We start from the raw sequence: 27,662 nt of genomic DNA on the forward strand, positions 1-27,662 counted from the left end.
ACATTTTCCTGTTTTAACCATAACTAATTGCTTATGTGGATTTGATGACAAAGCTTTAGATTGCTCTTCATGAACAGGCTGCCCAACCCTGAAATTCTGGCTGATGGAAATGTTTCTGAACAACTCAGGATGCCTACCATACCTGCAGCCATCAAACACTTGCCAACTGGACACACCAGCTAACAGGGTGAACACACTGTGGAACTGGGGAGCTGCAATGTGGAACTGAGCAGATTTTGCCTGGCCAAAGTAGCTTGTGTGTCGAACACCTCATGCTGCTGAATGATAGAGTTGGACTTCCTGTATTAGCCAAGATGGCATCCTACAATAGGGATGATGACATTTTTGCATTTGGCATTTTCTGCTTCTGAATCACATCAAATTTTCCACTGTGGTGTCAAGAGAGATTTCTATCTACTTCCACTGGAAGAAGACAGATAAGGACAGCAGTTTTATACCTTTGTTATCTTTATAAAAAGGTTAGCTTGCCAACTGCCTTCGTTTTTTACCAAAGGCAATGTACAGCTCAACAGAATATATATCAAAGTTTCAAGTGATTCCTTCACCTTTTCTGCTGTGCTGTCACTTGACATTTGCATCAGAGGTGGTCCTAATCAAAAAAGAAAACTTGTTTTCTCTATATTGCCCTGTGAGACACAAAAAGAAAAAGTTCACCAGACAGATGAACTGAAAGCAACCAACACTTCTTCCCTGGTTGAAGTTCCTTGATCTGGAAAGATTACTTCAGGTTGGGGTTATCTGCAAAAATCCCTTTGCTCCAAGAAAACGTATATAAAAATGGCTTTTAAAGACAAATATTTCTTCTTAAGGTCTTCCCCAACTTCTAACATGAAAAACTGCCTGGGAACTTGTTTTAATTATACTCCATATTTTGTTTATTCAACCATAACCACATCCTGTGGACAAAAGCCATCCAAGGCTTTCACCCACTGTGCCCAGATCAGCAATATAGATATGCTATCACTATTCAAGAGAACTCCCTTCCTAGGAAGGAGAAGGATGCATTTTATCTAATAAATGGTATCTAATAATAAATAATGTCATCTAATAATAATTAGATAATGGCATCTAATAATAAATCTTGACCATCTTTCTTTTCACTTGCCACAATTAAAGGCCAAGTTTACAAAATATTTTTCATTATTTGGTTTTATTAAAGATAAACAGTAAGTTACCAGTTGCTGCTGTTGATGCTTCTGCTTTGAGCTCCAGCAATAGTACAGGTTCTGTAATTCTAATCTGCCAGTATTTACAGGGTGACCAGTTTGTGCTAGGGTCACAGAACCCTGAAGGGAGCAGCAGCTTTCTCAGGCAGAACAGCTGGCACAGATATAAGCAGATAAAATATTAAGATGATGATCTTAACATTGCAAATTTCTACACAAAATGGAAATCCTTCCAATCTGGTTCCCTTCCTACATATGCAAAATAAAAGCATCAGGAAACAGACTATTGCATCAAACCTTAAAAAAGAAAATCAACCTTTTTTGTTTTGCTTAACTATATTTTTAAAATTCAGATATTCAATGGACAATTAGCAAGCTTGGTGTTTGGGAAGCACTAATTATGAGCCTTATATGTATTGCTCATATACAACAGTATCTGGAAAGTTGATAAACAAATAAACATTCCTGAAATCTCAAAAGATTAAATCCATCAAAACACCTAAAAGTAGTGGATTCTGTGCAAGTCCTGCCCTACCTTCCTACAGGGGGACCTGGAGTGCATGGTTCAGTTGTGGTGCAGGGACTGGGGCTGCCTTTACTTGCATTCTGTGTAATCTGTACGAGCCACTGTGAGAAGTGGAGCTTTTTGTCAATGCAACCAGGAAAGACCTTCCTTATCTGCAGTCAGACTGTGGTGATTTTTGGATCATGCTGGATACACAGACTGCATTAGAAAGAGCATGGCTTTTACTAAGCACATACCAGCCTCTCTGTGCACTTTTAACAGAGAAAAACCCATCAAATATCTGATTAAAAGCATTGAAATAATCTCCCACCGTGTTCAAGATGCACAGGAGGGGGGAGGAACTCCTCCCACAGATCCAGGCACTAGAGGAAAGAACCCTGCAGAGCTCAGTTCCGAGATGCAAGATGTGGCTTCCCTCACTGCTCTGAAGTTCCTTATCTTCTGACTCTTCTTGGCATGAAGCTGAGAAGCTCCTGTAGCAACAGGCTGTGAAAACACTCTGATCTAAGGCAAACAGATCCAACATTCTTTCTTCTCTTCCTTCCCACAGCAGAGGAGCTATCTTGGGGAAAATGCAGGGTGGCCTGGCAGCAGCAGAAAGGACACTAGGAATGAAATCTGCCAATATTACTCACTTCTTCTCTCTAAGTTCATCTTCATTAACTCTTCAAATACTCCTCTTTTCCCCGTGGTCAGTGGGAAATATCTGGCTACAGTCCCTGACATTTCCAGCTACAATGTTCAAATGGATAAGTCTTCTTTCCTACCCTTTTCAAAATAGTAGGTACTCACAAGCTCTCCCATGAATTAGAAATACAGGGTAAAAAAGACTGAGCAGAGGTGTTACTGCTCTGCACTGGTGCTAATCAGTGGCACACCAGCTGTGTCGGAGGCAGCTATTGTAGCTGGGGATCCCATCTTTTGTGATGTTCAGTAATGCTCTGTGTCCAAACACTGGGTATTGTCCTACACAATTCTTTCAATATTAGCTCAAAACAACTAATTCAAGATCTCTATGCCTTCCAAATGGAGTGAAGAAGCTGAAGAACGAATATTATGTATGCCTGAATGCTGAGAACAGTCCTCTTCCTTTCTCACCCATCGTCCTTCTGATCCTTCTGTACAGAACAAAGCTGCTCTGCTGTGGATGTGTCAATACAACCATTTCCATGACAACAGCCTAGGATGTGCCAAATATAGACATTTGACTTCAACAAACAGAGAAGGAAGAGACACATGACTAGAGGGTGTTCTGCTGCACTGCATTTAAACCCAATTCCTTCCTGATGGCTGTGGGCAAACACTCAGAGAAGAATTAATGGGGGCTCTTTGGGATAACAGTGCTCTCAACCTCATTTCTGCCCCCCATGCTTTCTCCTGCTGCAGAAGGCAGGGAGCCAGCTAGCTAGCTTCACCCTAAGTTCTCCAACACAGAGACAAACAGCTGAGCATTAACTGCTGATGAAGAAAGGTTTGAATTCTGTTTCACACCCTCATTTTTAAAGAGCTGAGGTTCGTACACTCATTTTATTTCACCAGAAATAAAGATAGAAGACTGCCACAAACAAAGAAAGACTTCTTAAGTCACTTCAACAGGATTCATCAGCATTTTTCTTCTCCTAGCGAAGTGAGGTTCACACAGCAGGAAGGACTCCTGTGGAGCACTGCAAACAGCCTCACTCACTGAAGAAACCCCATTACAGTGCAGAACATGACCTGAGGTCCTTCTGACAGCTGTTGCCTCACCATAGAATCATCACAGAATGGGTTGGGATGGACCTTAAAGTTCCCCTAGCTCCAACTTCTTGCCACAGGCAGGGATGCCACCAGTTAGGCTAGGTTGCCCAGGACCCCACCCAGCCTGGCATGGAATACTCTACATGTTATAAGACAAAACACAAGCACCTTGCTCTTCTTCTTGCACTGTAGCATCATCCCAGCACAATGATGATCTAGAACCACACAGTGTGTGAACTGCACACGTTTTTAACATCAATTCATTTAAAAGTGAATTAGTGAAAGACCCACTAAGACACTTCCAGCACAGGGCTCTGAGATCCTGAATCAGAGCTATGCAGGGAGCCAGGAAATTCCAACCTGCAGCAGAGTTCAAACTCTTTCTGTGGCCCTTTTAAGGTACTTGAAGCAATGTTTTTGGTCTATGGCCCAGCTCTGTTTTCCTTTTGATTGTCTTACAGACAGCACTTAGCAACCCACACAACCCCCTCGTATTTAGGTTTTATAGGAGAGGAAAACAGAGCAGGAATGTAGGTAATGTGCCTGCCTGCCTGCCACAGAGAGCACACAGAGTTAGTGATTGCCAAAATCCCTTTCCTCACAGCATTCCTGTCTACTTCCAGACTCTGTGTCAAGGAACTCCCAAAGTCTTGCTGCCTCAGGTGCTTTGTCAAGAAGAAAGTAGTTGAGACCAGTGCTTCCAGGAGAAAACCCTATTTTAATGGCAATGCTTTAAATTGTCTAAGAAAATTGTTAGATCAAAACCCTTTGAGCACAACAGGCTGAACAACAAGAAAAGATATTCACAACCAAGGGATGTTGTGTTTAAACAGGGTTATCCAGGGAATTTTCTCACAAGGGCTCATTCTAACCAGCACACTGGCCTCTCACATAGATTTCTGGGATTAATAATTAGAGTATTGCAGCAAAAAACTGTAGGCTGTTGTGGCCAACATGGCAGGTCCCTTCTGTGCTATGACTTATTACTTACAGAGTACTATAAATAGTGGGACTGAATGAGTCTGTACATAGTGCAGAAACCACATACAAGGCTTGCTCAAAGAGCACACAGCCTCAGTGCTTTCCAAGGATACTTCAGACAAGGCTTCACCTTTGCATAAACTATTTGTACAACCAGGACCCTCCCACATGTGCACCAAAGCCTGGCCTGAGGCCATGGTCCAGCTGATATCTGACATTACCCTCAGAAAAACAAAAGCAGCACTGATCGGGTGCTCATACCCCACGTCCCACTGGTAAGCTTTGCAAGTGTGGAAACATGCAGCAAGAGGCCACCACAAAACCCTCCACCAACAAAATATCCCACACCATGCAATTCATACCCTAAAAGAATCCAACACTGCTTCAGAGATTTAGGCACCAAACCCTGTCTGTACAGGCACACGTCACCAATGAACCATCAGCTACAATATTGCTGCAATTAAGCAGCTCTGACCTGTCTTGGCTTCTCAAAGCTTCCTCTCCAGCTATGTGCTCAGCTGATCAATAGGAAGCAACTTGTGAATCCTGCAATGATCCAACTGTCAGCAAACCCTGGCCCTCAGGACTAAGGCAGGAAAAATTTGCTTCTGCTTTGTGTTTTCAGAAAATTTAATCTCCCTACCTGCCTTGCCAAAAGAAAGCACCTGACAGATAAAGCTGCAGATGTGATACCAGTTGCTCTGCTACCCACAGGCAGAAAGATGATCATTAGCGTGGTTAGGAGTCCAGAAAACACACTGCATTAAACTCAGCCAGGACTCCAAGGCAAATGAGACTGCAAGGAACATCTGGATGTACTGGAGTGGGTCCAGCTAAAGGTCAGACACGTTTAAGGCATTGAAGCACCGGACATAGAGAGGCTGAGGGAGCTTGGACGCTTCAGCATGGAGAAGGCTCAGGGAGATCTTAACAATGTGTATATGTACCTCATGAGGGAGGTGTAGAAGACATAGACTCTGATCTGGTGGCCAATAAAAGGGCAAGAAGAAATAGCTATAAACCATAGTACAGTAAATTCTATTCCAATATAAACTTTTTTTACACTAAGGGTAGCCATAGCCTAAAAGAGGCTGCAGAGTCTCCATTCCTGGAGATATTCAAACTTGACTGCTCATACAGGTGACCCTGGTTAGAGCATGGGAGTAGGACTAGACAGTCTCAGTGGCACCTAAAGCATTCTGAGATTCAGGCTGGGAAGAAGACCTGTTTAGAAGCCCTCAAGCAAAACTAGAAACTTCTACAGCAGGTAAAGTTTTCAGGAGTAGCCCATGGCAGAGGATGCTTCAGCTCTCCAGGACTCTGGAAACTAGAGCGTGATTAAGGAAAATCAGTGTCAACCATACAATTCAGCTTCCTTGCAAAGTACAGCCACGCAGGGGGAAACCTCCATCCTCCCTGCTGCCTGATGAGAAGGGAAAAGGATCGATGTTCCAGCCAGCACAGCAAACCACACAAGCCAAGGTGCCATCAAAAACATTTGTCATGAGGTTGGGAAGTAACTGGAAGAAGTTACTCCTGCTCTAACCTGCTTCCAGTTTGCACCTAGCCAAGACTCATCTTCCTCTGAGCACTTAAGAATTGCTGAACTGCCCCTTCTTTACTTAGTATGATAAAGGAATTGGGTCACAGTCAGCTGTGAAGCTAAAGCACTGGTGCCACTGCAAGTCAGTGAACACCTCAAGAGAAGTGAAAAGCAGAAGAATGGGTGCTTGGTCCTCTGACAAGTGGGCAGAATGGTTCTCCTCTTCCCTCTATTTGCACAATATTCCCAAAAAACCATAAATCATCCTCTGTTTTTCCTTACTGCCACTGGAAAAATCTGTGCAATCAAGATTCATTTTTCAAAAATGAAAACTGAAAGAAAGAAAGGTAGCACCTGAGAGGAAGACAGAATACCAGGATGCAGGTCCCACCTTTATTCAGAAAAAAAACATGTATTTGGCCAAGCAGCCTTTCAGGACTTTGATGCAGCAGTGCTCACACTCATCTACATTTGTGATTTCATAGACATCAAGAAGGATTTAGATGAGTCAAGACTAATGACCTGGCCATAATTAATTCAGTGTATTTTTAAATAATTCTGTTCAAGTGTCAAGTCACAGGCTTGAAACACTGTGACATTTCTTTTTCTTACCCTTGGAAGTATTTTTTTTTCCTTCTGAAAGCTAAGTTCTCCAGATCAGAGGAGTTATCTGGATTAGACACTCACAAGTGGCTGCCTAAAAGATGCATAAGCTGTCCTACATACAATTACTTTGGAGACTTCCTCTAGTGGCTCAAAGATGATGGTCAAGTGGCATTTGGGGCCAAGCAGGAGTCCCCAGCTATGCAGTGTGTGCTCTCAAGTGAGCCACAAAAAGCAGCATGAACACAGGTGAGCATTATACCACCAACTGTGACTACAGATGCACAGAAGAAAACCTGACCAATCCCCCAGAACTCAGCCTATGCAGAGTACTGACAGTAAAACAGCATGAAATAGGACTACCAGGCCCTAGATTTATGACAGCATAGAAATTGTGGTGAAGCTCAGAATTGGGACCAAAAATAGCCCAAATTAAATTATTGTGTGTTCTCCAAAGAGAAATGACAGATCCAATCAACAAGTTTCAGTACAGATGGGTTCTGCACATTTTTTAATTTATTCAGGCTTTTAAGGCTGATAAGAATGCCACATTTCAAATTGATCCAAATCCACTGTTTTCGGGGTATTAGTAACGCTGTGTTTTCATAATAAACTCTCTTAAAAGGTTTATTGTCAAAGCTTCTTTCAGGCATGCATAGTAGGTTTTTGCCTTGAGCAGGATGTACCATCAGTGACCTCAAGCTGACACACAGCTCTGCTCAGGGAGAGGGCCCTCCTGCCAGAGCACCAGGCAAGTCAGCAGGAGCTGAGCCAACCCAGTGCTTCAAACAACAGCTCCAGCATCCAGGCTGTTATTCTCTTATCCAGGTCACTCTGTATTGTCAGAAACTGAGACACTTCCAATACAGCCACACAACAGAGTCTACGAGCAGTTTGCCTGGTGCAGGACTGGAAACAGCCCAGTGCCTTACTCTTGGATCATACACCTGCCTGCAGCACCTGGCTGTCACCTCCCAACTGCAGACACTTCACAGCTGGAACCAAGCTCACATCTGAACACTGCAGGCATGTATTTTTCGGATGAACTCTGAACTGGCCACTTGAGCACACAGGGCTGCTGGCTTGTGTGATTCTCTAGAGCTGCACTGTGTCCCAGAGCAGGCAGTGTAACAGAATATGGTCGCTGCCCTGAGAGCCAGCGAGGGAAGTCACAGCACAGAAGCAGCTCCAGCAGCCCTTGGGGTGCTCCTGTTCAGCAGATGAGACTGATTCTCACTGCTTGCTGCACCTTCCTGCTACAGCTGAGCCTTTAGTTCCCAAACAGTTTGCGTTGGGTTTGTTTAAATTCAATAATTATGTAGACAGCTTTTCCTCCTTTGAACTTGTATGTGCCTTGACATCTGTAAAGACCCCTGCATGGAATAACATTAATGACAGCTCCAAGAACAGGGAGCCATGGCCAGTAGGTGCATAGGCCCTGTTTGTAGTCTTCCTTTGCCTCTTAGACCACTCCATGAACTGCTGTTTCCAAATGCCAAGGATGTCTTTTTGCATGTATGTTCAAGTAGAGATCTTGGCTCATTAAGAGCTGAGAGCTTTTCACACCTGGCCTGGAAAGATTCCACTGGCCAAGGGAGAGCACAGTAGCTTAATCCTACACATTAAAACAGGTAATTTTGTGTTAACATTGAACCTCCTAGCACACTGCCTTTTTTCCTGCATTTTTAGGGACACTTCAATTAAAAAAAAAAAAAAAAGAAAAGAGCCTAATTCAAAACTACTTAATGGAAACTATTTCCATTAGCCAAAAGGAAAACTCTAGCAATTTCACTCCCACATAGAAATAAATCTCTGCCAACTGTTTAGAAAACATCATTAGTCTTATCTTTCTTTATTCTCAACATGAAACATTCGGATGCCTTTATAATGATTTTTTAAATTTATTTTAAAGAAAATAAAAATAAAATCAAAGTTCTGCATTTACCTCATGTTCCTGACACAAAAACTTATTTTTCAAGTTATTTTAGAAATACTTATGTGTAATTTACCTTCCAAAGCAAGAAGATGGTTCCATGTACCTTAACAGTACATTTGAAATGGATTTCAAATTACTTATTTAGGCATTTATCAGATCCTTTAAGAAGGATTCTAAAAGAAGAATTAGCCATTGGTAGACAAAAAAAATTTTAGAGCCCACACCTAGAAATGCTTGTTTTCGAGAAACCTCACTGAGGACTCTTCTAAGCTTAACTAATGAATAACTGTGTATGTGTGCATACATATATATATATATATGTGCATGGGTGTGTATATATATACACATATGCACTCAGATATGAGGCAAAAAGATAATTCAGAGTAAGAACAAGAAGGATATTCAAAACAATTGTGTACTCAGCTGCCTTTAGCGCTTGATTTTCCTCCTATTCTACAACCACTTGCCAGCCTTCATCCTGCTGGAGGCCACAGAATGCAGGAATCAGCTGCACGTGGGGTGATGCATTAGAGCATCCATAAGCACTCCCTGGGATACAGCACAACTTGGAAATGGCTCAATTACTCCAGCAAAGCAATTACTCTGTAGTCCATGGCAAAAAAAAAAAATTATTTGTGCTCTTATGAGCCAACATCATAGTCCAGGGAATCTCTTGCTCCCTGATTAGCAGGGATTGAGAATAACAGCAGCAAAGCTCTGTACCTGTTTAGGCAAATGCACCCTGAGGTATATTTGCAGTGAGAGCTGCCAACACTTGAATGTTCACACAATATAATCCAAGACAGTTAACCAGGTGCAAAATATGTTCCTATCAGCTTACACCCAGGCTACTGTCTCACTTTCATGTGCAGACACACCACTTTTAGGAGTAGCTTTTTTAGAATGGTGCAGCCACTGAAAGCATTCAGCATCCAAGAAGACAGCTCATCTTCAGACTTTGGGCTTGCTCAGACCAATATCCTGTGCAGTCCAGCACACTCAGCTTGTTCCTGGCACTTTTAAACAAATCACCAAACTTGTTAGCTGGTTTAACAAACATCAGACCACAAAAGGATTTTAAGATGAGACAGGATTCTAATTAAATTAGAAGCCTCCACAGATAATCACTGACACTCAGAAGAGGGCTATATTTCTCTAATCCTTCCAAGACACTTCTCATGATTCAGATGAATTGGAGAACAAGACCTTAGTAGGAAATAAGCTTAGTTACAGACAAGCTTAGTAATTTAAAGGCTACATCCTGATGGTGAAGGACAGGCATGATTGTTCCCTACATTGTTTAACTTAATTAACTGCTAAGCAGCCATATCGAAGCTGCATCATGTGTAGGCAGCAAGTGACCACTGGGCATAGACACTACTTGCCAACACATGTTCTAATCTATTTCTGCTGCTTTTTTACCTACACGAACTAGACCCGGATAATGCAAATGAAAAGGTACATTCAAGTTACTGCCAGCCTTTGCATGCCTACCTAAAGGTAGAGAAGAAAGGAAAGGGCAGATAAGCTTCATGGCACCACCTCATTCCTCCTTTCCTTCACTCTCTTGGACCGTGCTAGTTTCCTGCTGCAAGAGTTGTGATGCTGGCAGTATTCATATCAGGTGGCTTAAAGCTGTTTCACTTCCATGCAGAAAAATAGGAGCAACTGAAGCTGGGATATATCCCAAAGAAGTGTTGGTCTGAAAGGCTACTCTAAAGGTAACTGAATATTTGAGAAAATACAGCCTTAGAAGTTGGTATATTCCTCAGCAAAGGGAATAGTGATCACAATCTAAATGTTCTTCATGGGAGTTGTTTTGAAGGAAGAGAAGGAAAAGGATGAAGATGGTGTGCCTGTGACACCTGGGGAAGTATCACAGGCAGTGCTCCAAAGATTTATCTTTTCCTGCTACAACCACAGCATCAGCAAAGATTGGAATGTTTATCTCTGGTAGGCACAGGTGCTAATCTGTGCCTAACAGGGACATGAGAATAAGCATTTACCCCTTTTGGAACAAAACAAAAAAATCTCAAGGGAAAGTCAACTAGAACCAACCCCCCCCAAAACATTAACATGTAATTAGAACTCCAAAGTAGCTGAACTTTCAAAATCTGGTTCTGCTGCAAACAGAGGTATAGAAACATGATTAGACTTCCTACCTATATTAACACTATTTTTTATTCCCTTTAATGGAAATGCATTATGCCAGAGGATACTTTGCACTGAAAAAACATTTCTCCAAGTGTACTAAATGTGTTAGGTGGCCAAGTTAACACACATTTAGCATTGTCTGAGATTCCCTTTAGTAGAATGAACACAACCACGTATTAAAATAGGTGCCCTCATTATTTGAATGTGATGTCAAGTCACAGTTCAGCAACACTCTACACACTACATGGAAGATGTATTTTCAACTAAGAAATATTTACTTAAGTTTTAGGGCAGCTCACTAATTCAACCAAGAGATGTTCATTCTGTAATTCTTCCACAAAAGTTCAGGATCGCCCTTAGGTTTAACCTAACCATAACAGTCACCATTACAAGTGAATCCACACTGAGGGAAAAATCAAAGTTTTGATGGATTGTTGTTTGTTTTTTCCTAAATCCACCAATTATATGTTCAGAAGATAAGTGGAAGTTATTCTGGCAGGTGACACAGAATATATGAGGGAACACATAGGACATGTTACAGTGCACGCAGTGAATCCAGCTGAAACATCCTAGCTCACAATTTGCCAAGGTAAGGGTGAAACACAACGTTGACATGCTGCACTGGATGCTTTGAGGCACTCACTTTTTTTCCTCCCTGTTCTCCTTTGGATGCGTTCTGAAGCAATTTGAACCTTAAATCAATCTCCCCTTGTGTGACCTCTAACTCTTGCTAACTGAGTGACCCTAGAGAAAGAAGGGTCAGTGGAATTATGCACTGCAGTCCATGAACGCAGCTGAAGACATCAGTACCAAAAAGACAGGGCTAGGGGAAGAAAAAGGAAAAAGAAAGGGCTCAAAAGAAAATCTTTTGCCCAACAAGAAAGACCTAAAGCATTCACCACAGCTCTATTACTGGCTCTCTCATCAGCCACAACAATGAAATGAATGACTTGGAAAAACCTTCCTTAAAAACCCACAATTTTCTTTTTAAGCTCTGAATGAAGAAAAAAAACTCCACACCCATGTTTCATGTTTTCTTGTTTGTTTAAAGGCCATATTCCCAAGGGCAGTAGATGAGCATATCTGCATATTAGGAGCCACAAATCTGTGCAGAGGCGCACTGAAGTGTAGCCTGTACAATTAAATTGCTACATATGCACAAATACACAGAGGATCACAGGGAAACTATGGCAACCACTGGTCCTCCAGGTTGTGATTCCCCCTTTGTCCCTACCTTTCTTTGCTTTTCCAGTCCTCCCCAACTTGGACAAGAAAAAGAATAAACACAAGTATTAATGAGGTCGGGATTGGACCCGCAACAAAGGAGTTGGAAAAGCAAAGAGAGCTGCTCACAGGCTTGAATCTGGAAACATTCTAAAGGAAAATGTTTCAGTGGAGTTGTACAACAGTGATGAATGGGATACAGGCAGCATGAGCCTGGGGTACAAAGTCTTGCCTAGGAAACCAGGGTTAGAGCGCCCATAGTGCCACTGAATCACTTGCTGGAGCACAGTCACAACTGGCTTTTAATTTGGATGCCTTGTAGGTTTTTGTCCAGCTGAGATACTTATGGCTCAATTTTCAGAATTGCTGAGCCACCCTAGCTCCCAGTCCTTTTTTCACGGGGGGACTGCACTGACCAAACACTTGGACACTGCTCATAAGTATTTAAAAATAGCAAGGATACTGTCCAAGTGTCAAACTATACCTTTTTATCTATCCTAAATCATGCTTTGAAAGTCTTTTGGGCCCTCTGTGAGGGTTACTGATGCTTGCAAAGTCCTCTGGCATCCTCAAATGGAGAGCGTGGTAGAACAGTAAAGCATTCTCTATTTTCATGTTTATATTTAGCTTCAGGGAGAAGGGCCTTCTCATGTAAGGTAGTGTTTATTGACATTTAGACCAGAAATACCATGCACTGATACTAAAAAGCAGTAGATTTTTTTCACTTCCTACAAGCCTGAACCATGTTTTTTGTATAATTGTATTTCGAATGGCATTTGCACAGAAGTTTATGCTGTAACACCAGGTCTTTTCTCTTTCAACTGTCACATTAACTTCCCCTCTTGATCAATATATTACAACAAGGTCAACCTCAAACCAAAAGGAATTGTACTTCATTACTGACTGCAGAGGAAGATAACTAACCAAAGACAGCTTTTGCTCCTGTGAACCTCAGAAAGCTCTATCTTTTCTACACAGGGGAAGTCAATTTGTATTTCTGAAATCACACATTGTCAATCATATACATACATAAACACACAAACACCTCTGTCTTTTCACTTCCTTGGAATCTAAATAATGTAAAAGAAAAACTCTAATGCATGCATTCCAATCGTACCTCCCACCTTCTTTTCACCTCCACTTTTCAGTCATTTAAATCTGGTTTATTTCTAATCTTCCCTGAAGTCTTAGACAGCAACAGGCTCAGTATGAAGATCCCTACAGAAAAACTTATGTACACACAGCAGGCAGAAAAGCAAAACCCTCTCCACCAAGTCCAGCCTTAAGGTCGCTACTGGAAATGCAGAATCCCTTTCAAACAGAGAAAGGGACTGACTCATCTCAGACCTCTTTTAATGCAACGTTGGGCACTTCATAGTGTTTCCACACAGTCTGTACTCTTTTTTCCCCCTAACGTCTTGATGTGTCCAACAGAAAGATGCTGGAGGCTCCCTGCTCCTCTGAGGAGAGGACATTGCCACACATTTTAGTCACCACTTCTCTCATGAATTTCCAGCTGCTACTGTTCCTGCTGGTTTTTTTTCCTTGGGTTTTCTGTTTGGGTTTTAAGCAGTGTATTAAATTTTACCATTCAAAAATGTTATTTAACACAAGCTTTAAAAAAATCCTGCCTCACTCCTCAGACAGGCAATTGACATTGATGGAGAGGAGCAGTTCTACCACAGCTTCCTAAGTTTAATCCAAAAAAGAATTCTGACAGAAGAATCAAAACAAAACAAATTCCTCCTGCTGAGCCATTGCTCTAAAAGTTTAATCCTTATTCTGGTCTGAATTTTGTTAGTAGGTAGAGATAAACTGCTCAGAAATCTTTTGCACATGAGAAGACACCCACCACAGTATGTTGAGGCAGCAACAGTCTGAAAGGCAGTGATCTGCTTTCATTATCATATTTATATATCAATACTGCAATTATGAAACTTAATTTGGTTTTTCCCTGTCCTCAGTCTGTCTCCATACCGTTTTCTCTTCCATTTCCTCTCATCTCTGTATTTCCTGCTAAATGCATGTAGCATCCACAAAATGACACCATGCCTAACAGCCTTGGGAGCAAGACTACTGTAGAAATGAAAGAGCATTTAGAAAAACAGAATTTCAAAGCCTGCTTTTGCTATCAACATTACTTCTTTTGTATCATTGTACACCATTTGTTTCTACTGACCTGATTAAGCTCAAGAATGCATCCAGGGAGGGCAGCTGACAGCAAACCCTGTAACCCTGGGACAGAACTACCGCTGCAGCCCCATGTGCAACTCGGAGCGGGAGTTGGCAAAAAGATCCTGTGCCAGACTTACTTTATGCCAATGTCAGAGCATGCTGGGGTTAATCTGCACTCCCAGCTAAAGAGAAAATAGCCAGCAGATGCTACTGAGATGCAAAAGCACATCATCTTGTACTTGCAGCGCAGATCTTTCCCCAGAACAGAGCACCAATGGCTTGATCTCACCCTCAGCTTTTTTTCCTGTCCCTGGACTTTCAGGACACACTGTAGGTGTTTAGTGCTTCTTGGCCACCTAGAAGGTGTGGTGTGTGGGCTGGAAAGTCAGGGACACTGGCCACCCTGCTGTAGCTTTTTCCTGTATGATTGTGCAGTTACTCACGCTTCAGCAGAGACTACAGAGCAGCAATGGAGATTTTATTAAACAGCTCCAAACCTACAGTAGCAGATGGAATGATAAAACCTTTCAATAATTAAAAGTACACATGGCTAAAGCAGATTACACAGTACTGCAGCCTGAATTCTTCCCAAGCCTTGATTCTAGCTGGTAGCACTGGGTATTTTTACTAAGGAAATGGCAATCACTGGTGGCCTTGAAGGCACTTGTCTGAATTTATCTAAGAGAGGAACTAATTTACTGCAGCTCTATTAAAAATCTCTCTAAACAGCAACAGCTGAACAGCTCAGCAGTCATTGGCCATTAACATCATTGCCAGGCTCCTTTGCTACTATCAGTTGGGAATAAGAAAGCTTCTTTACCATGCTTGCAGTCCAAACATTCAAACCCTAAATAGGCACATCAGTAACTAAAAACCAGAATGCCACATCCAGACAGGCTGAGTCAGAACAGGTCCAGGCTACGTGAACCTGCCTCCAAAATCTCTGGTTCAGAAAGACATTAAATAATGGATGGAAAGCAAAAACTGAACTTGAGCAGCTGGCTCAGGGAACTGCCTTTCCCCTCCTTCAACGGGCAGCAGTGCAACCCTACCTAGCCCTCATCTGCTGCACAGCACTCGCCTGGGCATTTTCTAGAGGCAGTGATACTCTCTACACTGGAATTTACACAGAGAAATGTCAACTCTAACATTCAGCTCTATACGATTAAGCTGAAACAAGAAATGTTCCAAAAGGCAAGGACAGCTTTAATCAGGTAGAAGCCTAAGCACTCTTTCCAAAGCCATTAAAAACCTATTTCTTCCCTCCTGACTTTAGAAGTCTATTGATGGTCTATGTTGTTTTGGTTTAGGTTTAAGTCTGCAGAGGGTATAGCTAGCAAACACTGAATGCTTTGGTTATTTCTCAAGACTAAGAGACTGAATTTCCAAATTATATACTTTTTCCAGGAGGTTTGGTTTGGTTTCTCAAGGTCAGTGCAATATCATAGAGCAGTTAAAAGAAAAAAAAAAAAAAAAGAAAAAAAAAAAAAAAAAAAAAGAAGGAAAAAAAAAAGGAAAAAAAAAAGAGCCCCTTACCTGTGGCAGAGTGAAGACTCTCCAAGCTCCAGTACCTGGACAGGACGCCTCTCATGCCACCACCACCACACACCACCCCGCTGCTGTCTGAATCCGAGCCCGGCGAGAGCCCGGAGCTGCCACTGCTGCTGCAGTTCTCCCCACTGTGTACCCCGCTGGACTCACTGGGGCACTGCTGGGTCCTCATGCAGGCAGGTGAGAGGGAGAGCCAGGGGCTCTGCTGTGCTGCGGGAGGAATCGGGCAGCGCGCTCCGGAGCTGCTCCCAGGGCAGCGGTACCTGGCAGCGCTGGCTGAGCACTGAGCTGGATTCCTACCCTCCTCTCCGCTTGCCTCGATGCATCCTGACATCATAGGGGTCCACTAAGGAGGCTCCCTCTGTGGCAGCTCAACTGCTTTCAGCTGCAGCTTCCAGCAGCTGATTTTTATTAAAGCCGATTTCAAGGCATTAAGAAAGCAAGGGTGAGACAGAGATCTCTCCTCCTAATTTAGCAGAACTGTCAGATTAAAAATAAATAAGTGGAAATAGTAGAATTTCATGCATTTTAAAAATGCCCAAGTGAGAGAGACCTTGTGTTATCTGCTTCCCCTGAGAACTCAGAAAGGATTTAACATATAAACTAATCATGTTTAGAACTGGCTGTGGCTGCTGCTATTAAAAAACTATTTTTGTAAGTACTCAGAAAAAGAATTCAAAATGAAATTAAAGCCAGAAAAACACAGATTGAGATTTGAGGATGTTGCAGCTGGGAGTTTTGAAAAATCATTTAGCATCCACTCCCATACCGCAGACCTGGTATGATCCCCATTTCCACATGGAATCTTTGTAAGAGACCTCAGCCCCAATTGAAACAGCAGCACTAACTACTATTTACTAGGAAGTTTTATATTCTCATTATCTAACAGGTGATTCCCTGTGTCCCTATAAGAAGAATCCTGAAAGAATACTAGTTTCTTGAGAATGCAGAAATACCTGTGCAGTTTAACAATAGCTTTGAGGCACCACAGAGATTTTATAATAAAGGACATTTCTGGGCTGCTGCTCTGCTCAAAGACCTTGCAGATGGCAGATTTGTCAAACTATCAAAATAATTTAAGAGTAGCCACATGGTTTGTACCCGGTGCAGCAGAAAACAGTGTAAGACCAGAACCAGCTTGATTCAGTGTGAGATTACCCAGGCCAGGTGAAACTCTGCAAGTAGGAGTTGGACCAAAGCAAAGGAGGAGCTCAGCTGCACCAGCACATCTGGGAGAGGGACAGCCACCCACATGTGGGCCACAATGGAAAACCCCAAACTGCTCCTGTCACATAGAGAGTGAACATAGTTCTAGGCACCCAAATCCAAACCCAGGAGCCCGATTTCACATAAGAACTGAAAATGCTTATTTTACAATTTCTGTGTAAGGTAGCTCTTTGCAAAGTACATAAGACCACGTTATACAACCACCACAGCTTGTTCCAATAGAGACCCCTTTGAGTTTGCCTCACTATCCATGCAGTAGCAGGGTTATTTCAGTTCAGTAAGACTTCTGGTTTGCTGAGTATTTCCTAAAAGGAAAAAATGTCGCACTCCACCGCTGGAGAATATCACAAAGCACCCAACAATGCTGAATCAAGTTTTGAGTCCTTAAATATTTCAGCTATTCTTTAAAAGAAAGGTCTCTGCAGCAGTAACAAAAAAAACCCCAAAATTTCTAGTGATCTGTAACAAAATAATTCCTTCAATTATCTTCTGAATGTAGCTACTTAGACCAAAATATCTAATACCTCCTAATAGAGAAGTGGAAATGTGTTCTCTATTTGACTGTGATAGAAGCACTCTTCTGCATTGATCTGGTTCTTCCAGAGCCCCCCAGAATTGCCTGCATTCGAGTACAACTGGAGGGAAACTCTCCTTGATCACAATAATGAGGAGAAGGTAAATTAAGCATTGAAAACAAAGATGAATGCAGCTGTTCTGTGGGTGCGGAGAACAGGGCACTGAGAAGAAGAAAGGTCGTGCAGACCTGCCTTCAGACAGGAAAGGTGCTAAGGAGAGGCTTCAATTCAGTCCCAATTATCCTTATGTATGTATGTATGTTGTATGTATGCACTGGAGAGGAATTTTCTAAAGGAATGGAAAGAAGAAAAATACTACAAAGCCAAGTTGTGGAAAGCAAAAATTGTGTCAGAGTTCAAGACTGCAACCCATCATAGAGGGGTTCCCCCTAACTACAGATCTTTATTTTTTCTTATTGTAAAATCTACACAGAGATTTTCTCCCTTGACATTAGAGAGAGAACTTATCTAAAGTTGATGTAGCACTAACTGACTCCAGCTAAAGATGAAGGATCTCACTGCACAGCCTGGTAAAGGTAGGCAAGCTAGCCTTGGACAACCTGATCCTAAATATCTGCTGGATTTTGTAGCCTCTGTTGGGTTCCACTGTAATCTTGTAGCTTTGAACAGTGATTACCAGAATCCTTCAGGATTTGCTAGGATCTTTTTCTCTCCTTTTCCCACAGAAAGTTTTTATTGGTATGCTAAATCTTTCACCTCAGTACTAATATGTAGTAATATGTACAATCCCACTCAACTTGCTAAGACAACTTTTCAGCAACTCAGCCACCACCAGGCCCTGCTTTTAAGACTGGATGAAAACCTTAGAGTGAGCACATGTTATCAGAGACCTCACAGAGGGCAAATGTTTGTGGCTGTGGTTAAACAGAACCTAGATTGACATAAAAGGGTCCAATCTTTCTGTGATTAAGAGACAAAATGAAAAGTATACAGTAGGCAACGTGATTATTTTTTAGCCACTTAAATTCAATTATACTTCTCTGGTTAATGGGGATGGAATGGACATTTCATGCTACAGATACCATGATACACTTCTGGGAACTTGCATACCACTTTCTTCTGTGTCCCTTCAATAACTAAAATGACAAAAATGGAATAAATAACTCAGCTTGCTATTTTGCTGAACTACAGGACTGCTAAATATTTATAAGACATATGAAGTCCTTTTATTGAGCTAATATTTTCCCTCTTGGACAGATTTCTCCAGTGGCTGTCAAACATCTTCACATTAACTGTTGCCAAGTGTGAGTTTAACAGCACATCTATATCTGGGAAAAGAAGATGAAAGTTGTCCACATGATGTTGAGTAAACAAACATTCCCTTTGCCTATGAGAAATACTTTCCACTACACCAGGGAGGCCAGAGGATAACTCAGCATCACTAAGTGGTCACTGTTTTCCAGACTATCCACAAAAGATTCAGCCCTTGAGAACTTGGCTCGCCTACTCTTGTTGCAGATTTCCAAGGCCACCAGTATGTTCACCATCAGCACACATCAGTCACAGTGAATTCATGCCCCATTGCTTGATACAACCAACAGCAGCTCTGTGGTGTAACTCCAGGGCATCTCTTGTAGACATCTGATAGGAGAAAATTGAAAGATCTGAGGCTGTTTAAATCTGACAAGACACGTGAAAAGTTGCCAAAAAGATTTGGTCTCTATTTAGATAATGATTTAAAATAATACAGGTGTGAGATTTTTTCTAGCACAGCTACAAACCTATCTTGTAATACACCAGTTACAGGTTTCTCCCTCTATGAGGATATGACAAACCCTGGAGGTTTATGGTCATGTGTGTGTCCCTGTCCCTATCCAAGAGTTTCAGATTCTCTGAGAGGTAGCATAAGGGAAACATCTGGGAAAGGGTAACAAGCTGGCCAAAGAACAAAAAAGTCTCTTCCTGGGAGGCACAAATAGCAGTGAGAGCAGGGATGTCAAGAAACTCCAGTTCTCAGACAGCTACCTGTGTCTGTCTGTCACTGTGTCACCTTGTGATTGCCTCCCACTGGAAAATCCCTATGGAAAAGCTCAGAAATCAACATCTTCCCTGAATGCTTCTCCTGCTCTAGGCCTGTGGGCTGGTAGCTCTTACACCCAGAACTGCCCATCTCCTGGCTTCAGCCTTGTTGTAGCTCCATTCTCACAGCTGCAGCCACCGTCCAAACAGCTTCCCAGCAACATCCCCAATTTTAGGCAGTCTTCAATTTATAAATAAACAGATACCAGACTCAGGAGAGAAGAGGAAGAAGATAGGTCTCATAGCCTAAAAGAAAAACATACTGGTCCACTCCTTTAACCCAAAGCCTTGTTATCCTGCTACTGCTCACTCCAATATATATTAGGCCCTTCCCTTCCACCCCTTTCCTGGTGCAATATCTGTGTCAAAAGGTCTTCAGAGGCTGCTAAAAAGCAGAAAAGCATTCCCATATCTGCTTTAGGAAGTAGCTTGCTTCCTACACTGGCAGTAAGGAACATGCTGAACGGTACAAATGAAGACAAGGGGATACCCAGACAACTAGAAAAGGAGGAGACTGAGGGGAGACCTCACTGCAGTCTGACTTTCTTGAGAGGGGAAGCAGAGGGACAGACAATGATCTCCTCTCTGGCAATCAGTGACAGGACCCGAGGGAATGGCCTGAAGTTGTGTCAGGAGAGGTTTAGGCTGGATATTAGGAAAAGTTTTTTCACTCAGAGGGTGTTTGGGCGCTGGAACAGGCTCCCCAGGGCAGTGGTCACAAGCACCAAGACAGCCAGAGTTCAAGAAGCATTTGGACAAGGCTCTCAGACCCATGGTGTGGCTACTGGGGAGAGGCAGGAGTTAGACTCGATGATCCTCGTGGATCGCTTCCAAATCAGAATATCCTGCGAACTAAAGGGGAAAGACACTTGATATTCATCAACACTACCCGCTGAAGCGTGCAGCGCAGCCTAACTAAAGCTCTTCCTAACTATTTAAGTGTTCCCGATGTTTGAAGAGGACGGTAAACATCGCTAACCTCGGGGTGCCTGTGTGTGCAGGCGTGTGTCGGAGCCGGGTGCAGCCCCGCCGTGCCCGGCGGAGGCTCCGCGCTGTGCCCGCCCCAGCGCCCCCAGGCACGGCCCGGCCCCGGCCGCGCCGCATTTCGCAGGGGTCGGAGCCGCCTGCTGGTGCCGCACGGCCCGGCCAGAGCTGCCGGGCGGAGGGACGGGGGGCAGTGCCTGCTCCCGCTGCCCTGCTCCCGCTGCCGGCACGGCCGGGTGGCAGCGCTGAGCCTGCCCCGTTCTGCCAGCATGGCTTAAAGGCAGGGAACGCCATGGCTCCGACTGCGGAGAGGAACGGAACGAGCACAGCAGAAACAGCATCAAAATGAAACTCTTCTCCCTGCACGCGTGCTATGTTCTAGCGGGGAACATGCAGCCTGCCCTAGGATAGTAAGTCTGTCCCCAGCTCTTGTCCCCAGACCCTGGGTAGGTGCATGACAGAGTCTGAGAGCACCGTTTGAGCTGGGACCATGAGAGCCATCATTTCACACTTGAAGAACTAGGGAGGCCTCCATAGTCCGTTCCAGTCTCTGCAGCATTCCCTGCACAAGGTGACCACGTGCAGACTTTGGGAGCAGGAAATTTATCCCTATTTTCACCGTGGAAGTATCTAGTAGCAATGGATATTGCATAGTACTTTCATATCCAGTGTCTTTTATGAATAAAGCATAGACTAAGATACAAGCAGTTGCAGCTTTGGAGTTAGAAATCTTAAAATTAGATTAAATGAATTGACAATTTATTTTATATTTATTTTACATGCTCTGTCAAAAACAAGTATCACAACAAAGATGTGCAAGAATCAGAGGGCATTCTGCTGCACTGCTGTTGCCTCAAGGACACAGCCAATCCTAAAACTGATCCCTCAGCATCAGAGTATTACTTCAGTAACTTGCACTTTTCTTCTCATCCACATCCTACCATAGGCTGGAGATGTGCACACATTCATCTCCCCCAAAATGCTTCAAATGAAGCCCACAAGCAGCAGCTAAGAGACACGGCTGTGGCAGAACCTCTGCTTCCTCTCTCCATTCTTTCCTTTCCCAGGTGCATGGTTTTGGTGGCAGTAAAAGGATTCTGCTCCATTTCAGTTGTTTTGCTACGTTTACTCAGAAATTCTTGAGGTCCGGGCTTAGGTCATGGTATGAAATTCACTCATACCTATCTCAGGAATATTGTGTGAATCACAGATGATTCAGGTTGCATGCCCCATTTCTAGACAGCATATAAACACCTACAGCACTGCCAGCTGGTCACTCTGCATACATTTACTTCCCCTATTCACCCTCAGAAATTCATACATATCTTTTAACTCCCTCATGTCCCAGTTGGGAACTACCATGAAATTTGTCTCAGCTGTGACTCAGAATTTACTTCTATGACAGTGGTGCTCAGGGATTTCAGCTAATGTCAGAGATGCACAGACAACTTGACAATGATGGGTTTCCATCTGGGATTTCCAAAGAGTAAAGCTGCAGCTTTTTTCATTCAGCCAGGGAGCTGGTCCTAAGCACTGGGGCAACACCAGATGCTTGTGACAGCAAGTGATCAAAGCCCTCAGTGCTGAGAGAGCAAAGGCAGGGCTCTCAACACCATGATAATAAATAGTTTGTTTTCTTATTTCCAGATCAAGCCTCATGACTCTGTGCATGAGCTATACAAAGCATCAGAAAGCAAACCAGTTTTGCTTGACAAAATACTATGACCATTCAACTCTGATGTAATTAGTACAATGTTATTGTCCCTTAATTAGGTAACTCCAGCAGGGTTTAATCGATGGTACAGAGACCTTCTGAGGCAGAAATGGCAGCTTGGCACCCAACTGTGGCTGGCTTTTTCTGGCTAGATTCCTAACCGCCAAACAACTCCTCTGCGTTCTGTTTTTCTTGCTCCACCCCAAAGTGCTGTGATAGAGATATCTGCAGTGTTTGGGCAGGCACCGTCAGATGGAGAATTTAAAAACCTGGCAAAGATATGTCTCACAGTGTAATAATCTGTGCAACTTAGATTTTAATTCTGAGAAAGTGTCAGTCATCAGAAATGAAGCAGACATGATACTTCATGGGTATTCCTCATGAAAACACAGCATACTTGTTCTTTAAGGGGATTTAAAGTACAGGAAACTTCTGTCTCCAGAGGCTCATTTAGTTGCTTTAGTGCCTAATTAGCAACTTGAGATGAACCTCACCATTCCCACTGTAGTGGTCTCCAGCAAACAGAAGGCAGAGTCTATTTCATCTGCAGAAATCTAATTCAAGAGTGTGATAGAGCTGACACCATCGTAGGTGAGACAGAGTTCTCACAAGACAATACAATGTCTCTACATCAAGCACACTATCATTGCCACGAGTGATCTCTTCTTCACTAGAAAGTTGACCGTGCCTTTAAACAGCACCCTGTTTATCCACTCAGGGAGAAAACAACCCCAAATATGAAAAGCACATGAAAGATTCAATTCTAAAGCAGATTTCTGCTCAGACATGGATGCAGCAATCATCATAAACAGGTTAGAATGCTTATCACATAGTTTCCATACTCAATAACCAGAGCTTAAGTCTCTCATCATTCACACCCAGCCAGAACAGAGTACACACCGGGAACAGAGATGCGCCGTTTCCAGCCCACGCAGTCCAGGCCTGTTGGAGTGCTCTGGGAAAATGGATGCAGTTTCAGTGGCAGGATGTCAAAGGCAACAGGAGATGTGATAGATGGACTTATTCCAGCCTGCAACAGGAGAGGGAAAATAAAGGCAACAAACATTAAGTTTAGACACCCCATAGGACAAAATGTAGCATTCATCCCAGAGCACCTCTTCCCACCTCTGATACCTGCCCAGGTAAGTAAGCAGTACGTTAGTAGACACACATGGATGGTTATGGGTAGAAACGTTAGAAAACAGTGAGAAGGCAAGGAAAACTGCAAGGTAGTAAGAACAGAAGTGGATAAGCAGATACTGGATTCCTTCTTCTCATACAGCCACACACACCTCCATTCACAGATAGTTTCACTTCTTCCTATGAAGTGTTTCTAGTGTGCGGGGGAAGAATATCACTACAAGAGGTCATCCCCTAAGCTACAGAACTATTCCTACAGCTTTGTGACTAATAGTTCCTCTTCTAGTATTTAACATGAAAATAAAACTTTTCCCTTCAGAGATTTATTGGCACCAGTCCCCAGCCATATAGAATGTGGATAACAACATTCTTCTCTTCAGCTAAAGGTGCAAGTAAGAATTCTCACACTCTCCTATGCCTGGCTGATTGATTTTATAAAACTTATAGAACTTAATAAAGCTTTGAAAATTCTCTACCACTGCCAGATCTCATTGAATTAATAACTTTTGCTGGTTTAAAGGGGAAAACATATGGATATATACACATAGCTCATGGCCTGTAATACAGAGTTAGTAATTAATGCATACTGCAGGTATGCTTTTATCCCTTTTTCCTTTTCTCTCCCATGGATGCCACTTGCAGAAGATATCAGTGACTGCAAGTGACTGGGAGATCAGCTGGTTGGTAAGCACTGGTCCTCTGGGCATAGCCAGTTTTTCATCTCTATCCCTACTGCCCCTTCCTTTTGCCACTGTGACATTCAGTTACAACATATCCATCCTTCACTGAGCCAGGAACTTGGTATATTGAGGTCCACTATTCTCCCCAGGATCTTTCCCTCTCCCTACCAGCCCACAGCATGTCCCATCAGCATAAAGTCTGCTGACTAGTCTTGATGCTGAAACCTCTCCTGTAGATGGCCATTAGCCAAACCCTCCTTCCAAAACTAAGCAGCACACAGTGCTCACCCAGCTGAGAGTGCTGCTGTTCTGGGCCTGGTTTGGTTGTTTATTCCTGGACTTAACCTTTCTAAAGCAAAGAGAACACAGCCAATACTTTGGCACAAATCACCATGTCTTGAGGTGATCCCCGTTCAAATTAGCCTGTGCAGTGCCTGTTTTTCTAGAAAAGTCGTAGCAAAGAGTGTGTGGGAACACACATTCTTCTGGTGACAGTGAAAATCAAGCAAGACAACTTACTGGGCCACAGCTCTGAAAACATCAAGGTTAAATTCCCGATTATTTACATGAAAGGTGATAGAATGCACTATTGTTCTGTTTAAGACTAGAAAGAAGAACCCTGGCCTAAGGCTGTTACAATAAAAGCTGCAGGCTTCATTCTTATTAATTCCTGGGACACCAGAGCAAATTTTGGGTACAGGCATTATTTGATTCCTATAGAATGGAAGCCAGGCCTGTAGAACCCTAACTCAGGAGAAGAAGCATTTTCAGTGGTGTTAGTAATATGTGGGCAGGGTTTGCACAACCTTACAAGGGAGAGGATGGGAAATGAGGGACCAGACCATAGTAAAGATCCTCTCTCCTATATTTTCTGCTGGAGGTTCCAGGGGGTTATTTCTATGCTCCTATGCACAGCAGTTCAGTCCCTGGCAGAGGCTGGATCTCTGTTGTATATCCGTGCCTTGTCAGGTGCACAACTGGGAGAGACTTTTCTCATTAAATCCCCTCCTCAAAGTGTGTTCATTACCTTCTAAAAGTCTGAGGTGTCCACAGTGCTCATAACCATGGTACCACACAACAAAACTTCCTTTTCTCTTATTTTGGATGGGGTAAAATCAGATTTCCAGAAGTCATATTCAGGGCAATAAGCTAAAGATCTATTTTTCACTGCTTGTTATTTCTCTTTCAAAATAAAAGAGCTTTTTCTGCATGATACCCCCTCTGGGTATAGCCCCCTGATGGGCCTTTTAGGAATCTCTCTAATTTGGCAGTGCACAAACTGTGCTCAAACAAATGCACGTAGAAGCCATGTCTGTGCTCCTATTGCTGTGCACTCAAGAGGCATCAAGCTTAAGAGCCAGGGTTTAAGTTTTTGTAAAAACAGGAAAGCACAGGAGGCAATAGACAGGCAGTTCAGAGCAAAAATAAATCCCAAAACAGAGTCCATTGCCATTACAGCATTCCATATGTCAGTGGCTTGGGGTATTGTCTCTGCTCCAGTTAGGGAACTTATATTGCATTAAAAACAAGCACGAGGACCCCAGGCTACAGCCTGAAACCCATCACCATGCAAAGGGCAAAGCCTATGGACAAGCAAAAAGAATACAGATTCATCTGCAGCTATGTTTCTCTTCTTCCCCTTGGGGTGGGCAGCATGGGGGGTGTTATGTTAAGACTTTAAGGCCCAAGATCAGAAGCTGCTCAGCTTGTTACTGGCAGCATCTCATTATAAGGGACAGCTGGGTCAAGCTTTGAGTATGACTGGGAATTTACACAGGCCGTTCCCATTTAAGGAAGCAGAGCGCCTTACAGGACCTAAGCAAAAAAAACCCCACATATATAGAATTGCTTAGAACTGGCATTTTAAATGTTAGGGGTTTTTTTTTTAGTTTTAGGTAGTTTCTTGATTGTTTGTATGTTTTTCCCTGTCCCAACTGCCAGCCCTCAGAGTAGCCTTATATTTCCATTATGCTCCTCTGTATACACTGACCTGAATGATAGAGTAGTATCAGAAATCAGCACTTGAACAATCAAGACTTCCTCCCTGCTCTGCCCTGTTTTTCCCCAATATTACAGCATTACATCACCTTATGGGCTGAGCTGATCTTGACTTAACACAATGTGACTTGTCACAACAGAAGCCGCACATTCCAAGGCAGCCATGTCAGAAAACATCAGATTTATAATTTCAGATCTCCAAAGCCCCATACAGTCGCCTTGTTGCAGTCACAAAACCACACAGACAATGAACATCTTACAGAGCTTCTTTTGTGATAATTTGTTTCTCCTTATTAAAAGGGATTCAGCATCCTTCTAAAACTGCCCTCAAACACTGTGGCTTGTCACAGCACTCCCAAGACACTTGGGAGTATGATTAACCAGCGCTATTACAGGACTAGAGAATTACAAAGACAGAATAAAACAATTTGAAAAAGAAACTGTTTGATTACTATTATAAATAAAAAGCACAGTCTAAGAAATTCAGTTATATGGGCAGAAGAAAAAGCCTTTGAATTCCCACAGTCCTCTCAATAAACCAGCATTTGGCTTTCTTGGCCTGCCCACAAAGATTAAAGTGTCAATAACCTACATAGCACAAATGGACAGAAAAAGTAAACCCCATACCTACCTACATGCTTCTACCCAGAGAAGAATGAACCAGAAAACTGTCTGAGGCGCAGGAGCCCCTGGGCAGAGAGGCCTCCGTGGGCACAGGGGCAGCTGCAAATCATCATGCAGCTGATTGCAATTTAGAGGTAAGTTTGCACCAGAAAATAAGGGTGGAGATGCTTAAAGGAGAAGCTGTTTTCTGGCAGCCTCCAAATGTGCAGTCAATCAGCAAAGCAGACAGCATTCAAGCTGTGTAATCTGATGGCTCCAGGGGAAGCTATCGAGGGAACTGGTCACTCCTCTTAGGAGCGCTAATGGTCTCAGTGCTGGCCCACATGCCCTGCAGCATGGGCTAAATTTCCATCTCTATCCATGCTTGTCAAGGAATTGTGAAAAATATTTTTAGTACATTTCACTGATTTCTGTTAATCCCCGATCAGGCATTCACTTTCACTAGCCTGCTTCATCCCTGCTTCATCCCTGTACAGCACTAAGCACTCAGAACTTCAAACAAGGTAGAAAAGTAACCCAAGTCATTTATTTTTAAATTTTTTTGTATCCTAACATACACATGCCTCAGGAGCATTACTCATTGTCTCCATCACACAGGTGGTAGGGAGCTGAGCTAGGGAAGCATCCTCACTGAACTGAGAGTAGGAAACACATCACAGAATCACATCCAGCACCCATACGAGCAGCAACTGACAACACTTTGTTTTGAAGAGCCCGACACGTACAAAATAGCACAGATTTTTAGTCTCTTTCCTTAGAAGGGGAGAACGGTGGGCAGTTTTTCAGAAATGCTGTTTCTGGGGTTGGCCTGGTTTGCTGTCCTAGGTGTCTGTCGGTTTGATGGGAGCTCTCCCAGGTGGACAGGCACGAGGCAGCAGGTTTTCTCTGGGCAAGCCATAGTGGGCAGGCCAATGTTTCCCCTTCAGCATCCACAGTACTATCTGTGCACATAAACTCAAGCACATTCTGAAGTGGTGATGGGACTACTGAGGCCTCAGATCCCCTCCAAAACCGTCATTTTAATGTAAGAACAATGAGAAGCAGGCAACCAGGACAACAGAGA

At 43.0% G+C, this 27,662-nt stretch overlaps 1 protein-coding gene across 1 annotated transcript in view; it reads right to left on the bottom strand.

The window, feature by feature from the left end:
* The window catches only part of ARHGEF4 (Rho guanine nucleotide exchange factor 4), a 224,102-nt gene that overhangs the window by 93,297 nt on the left and 103,143 nt on the right, over window positions 1-27,662 (bottom strand). The window contains exon 6 of the mRNA XM_069024316.1: window positions 23,058-23,187. Coding sequence (XP_068880417.1) covers window positions 23,058-23,187 — 130 coding nt within the window. The remainder of the gene's footprint in view (window positions 1-23,057; window positions 23,188-27,662) is intronic.

Source organism: Aphelocoma coerulescens, chromosome 9 (genome assembly GCF_041296385.1).
Source record: "Aphelocoma coerulescens isolate FSJ_1873_10779 chromosome 9, UR_Acoe_1.0, whole genome shotgun sequence".
Classification (NCBI taxonomy): domain Eukaryota; kingdom Metazoa; phylum Chordata; class Aves; order Passeriformes; family Corvidae; genus Aphelocoma; species Aphelocoma coerulescens.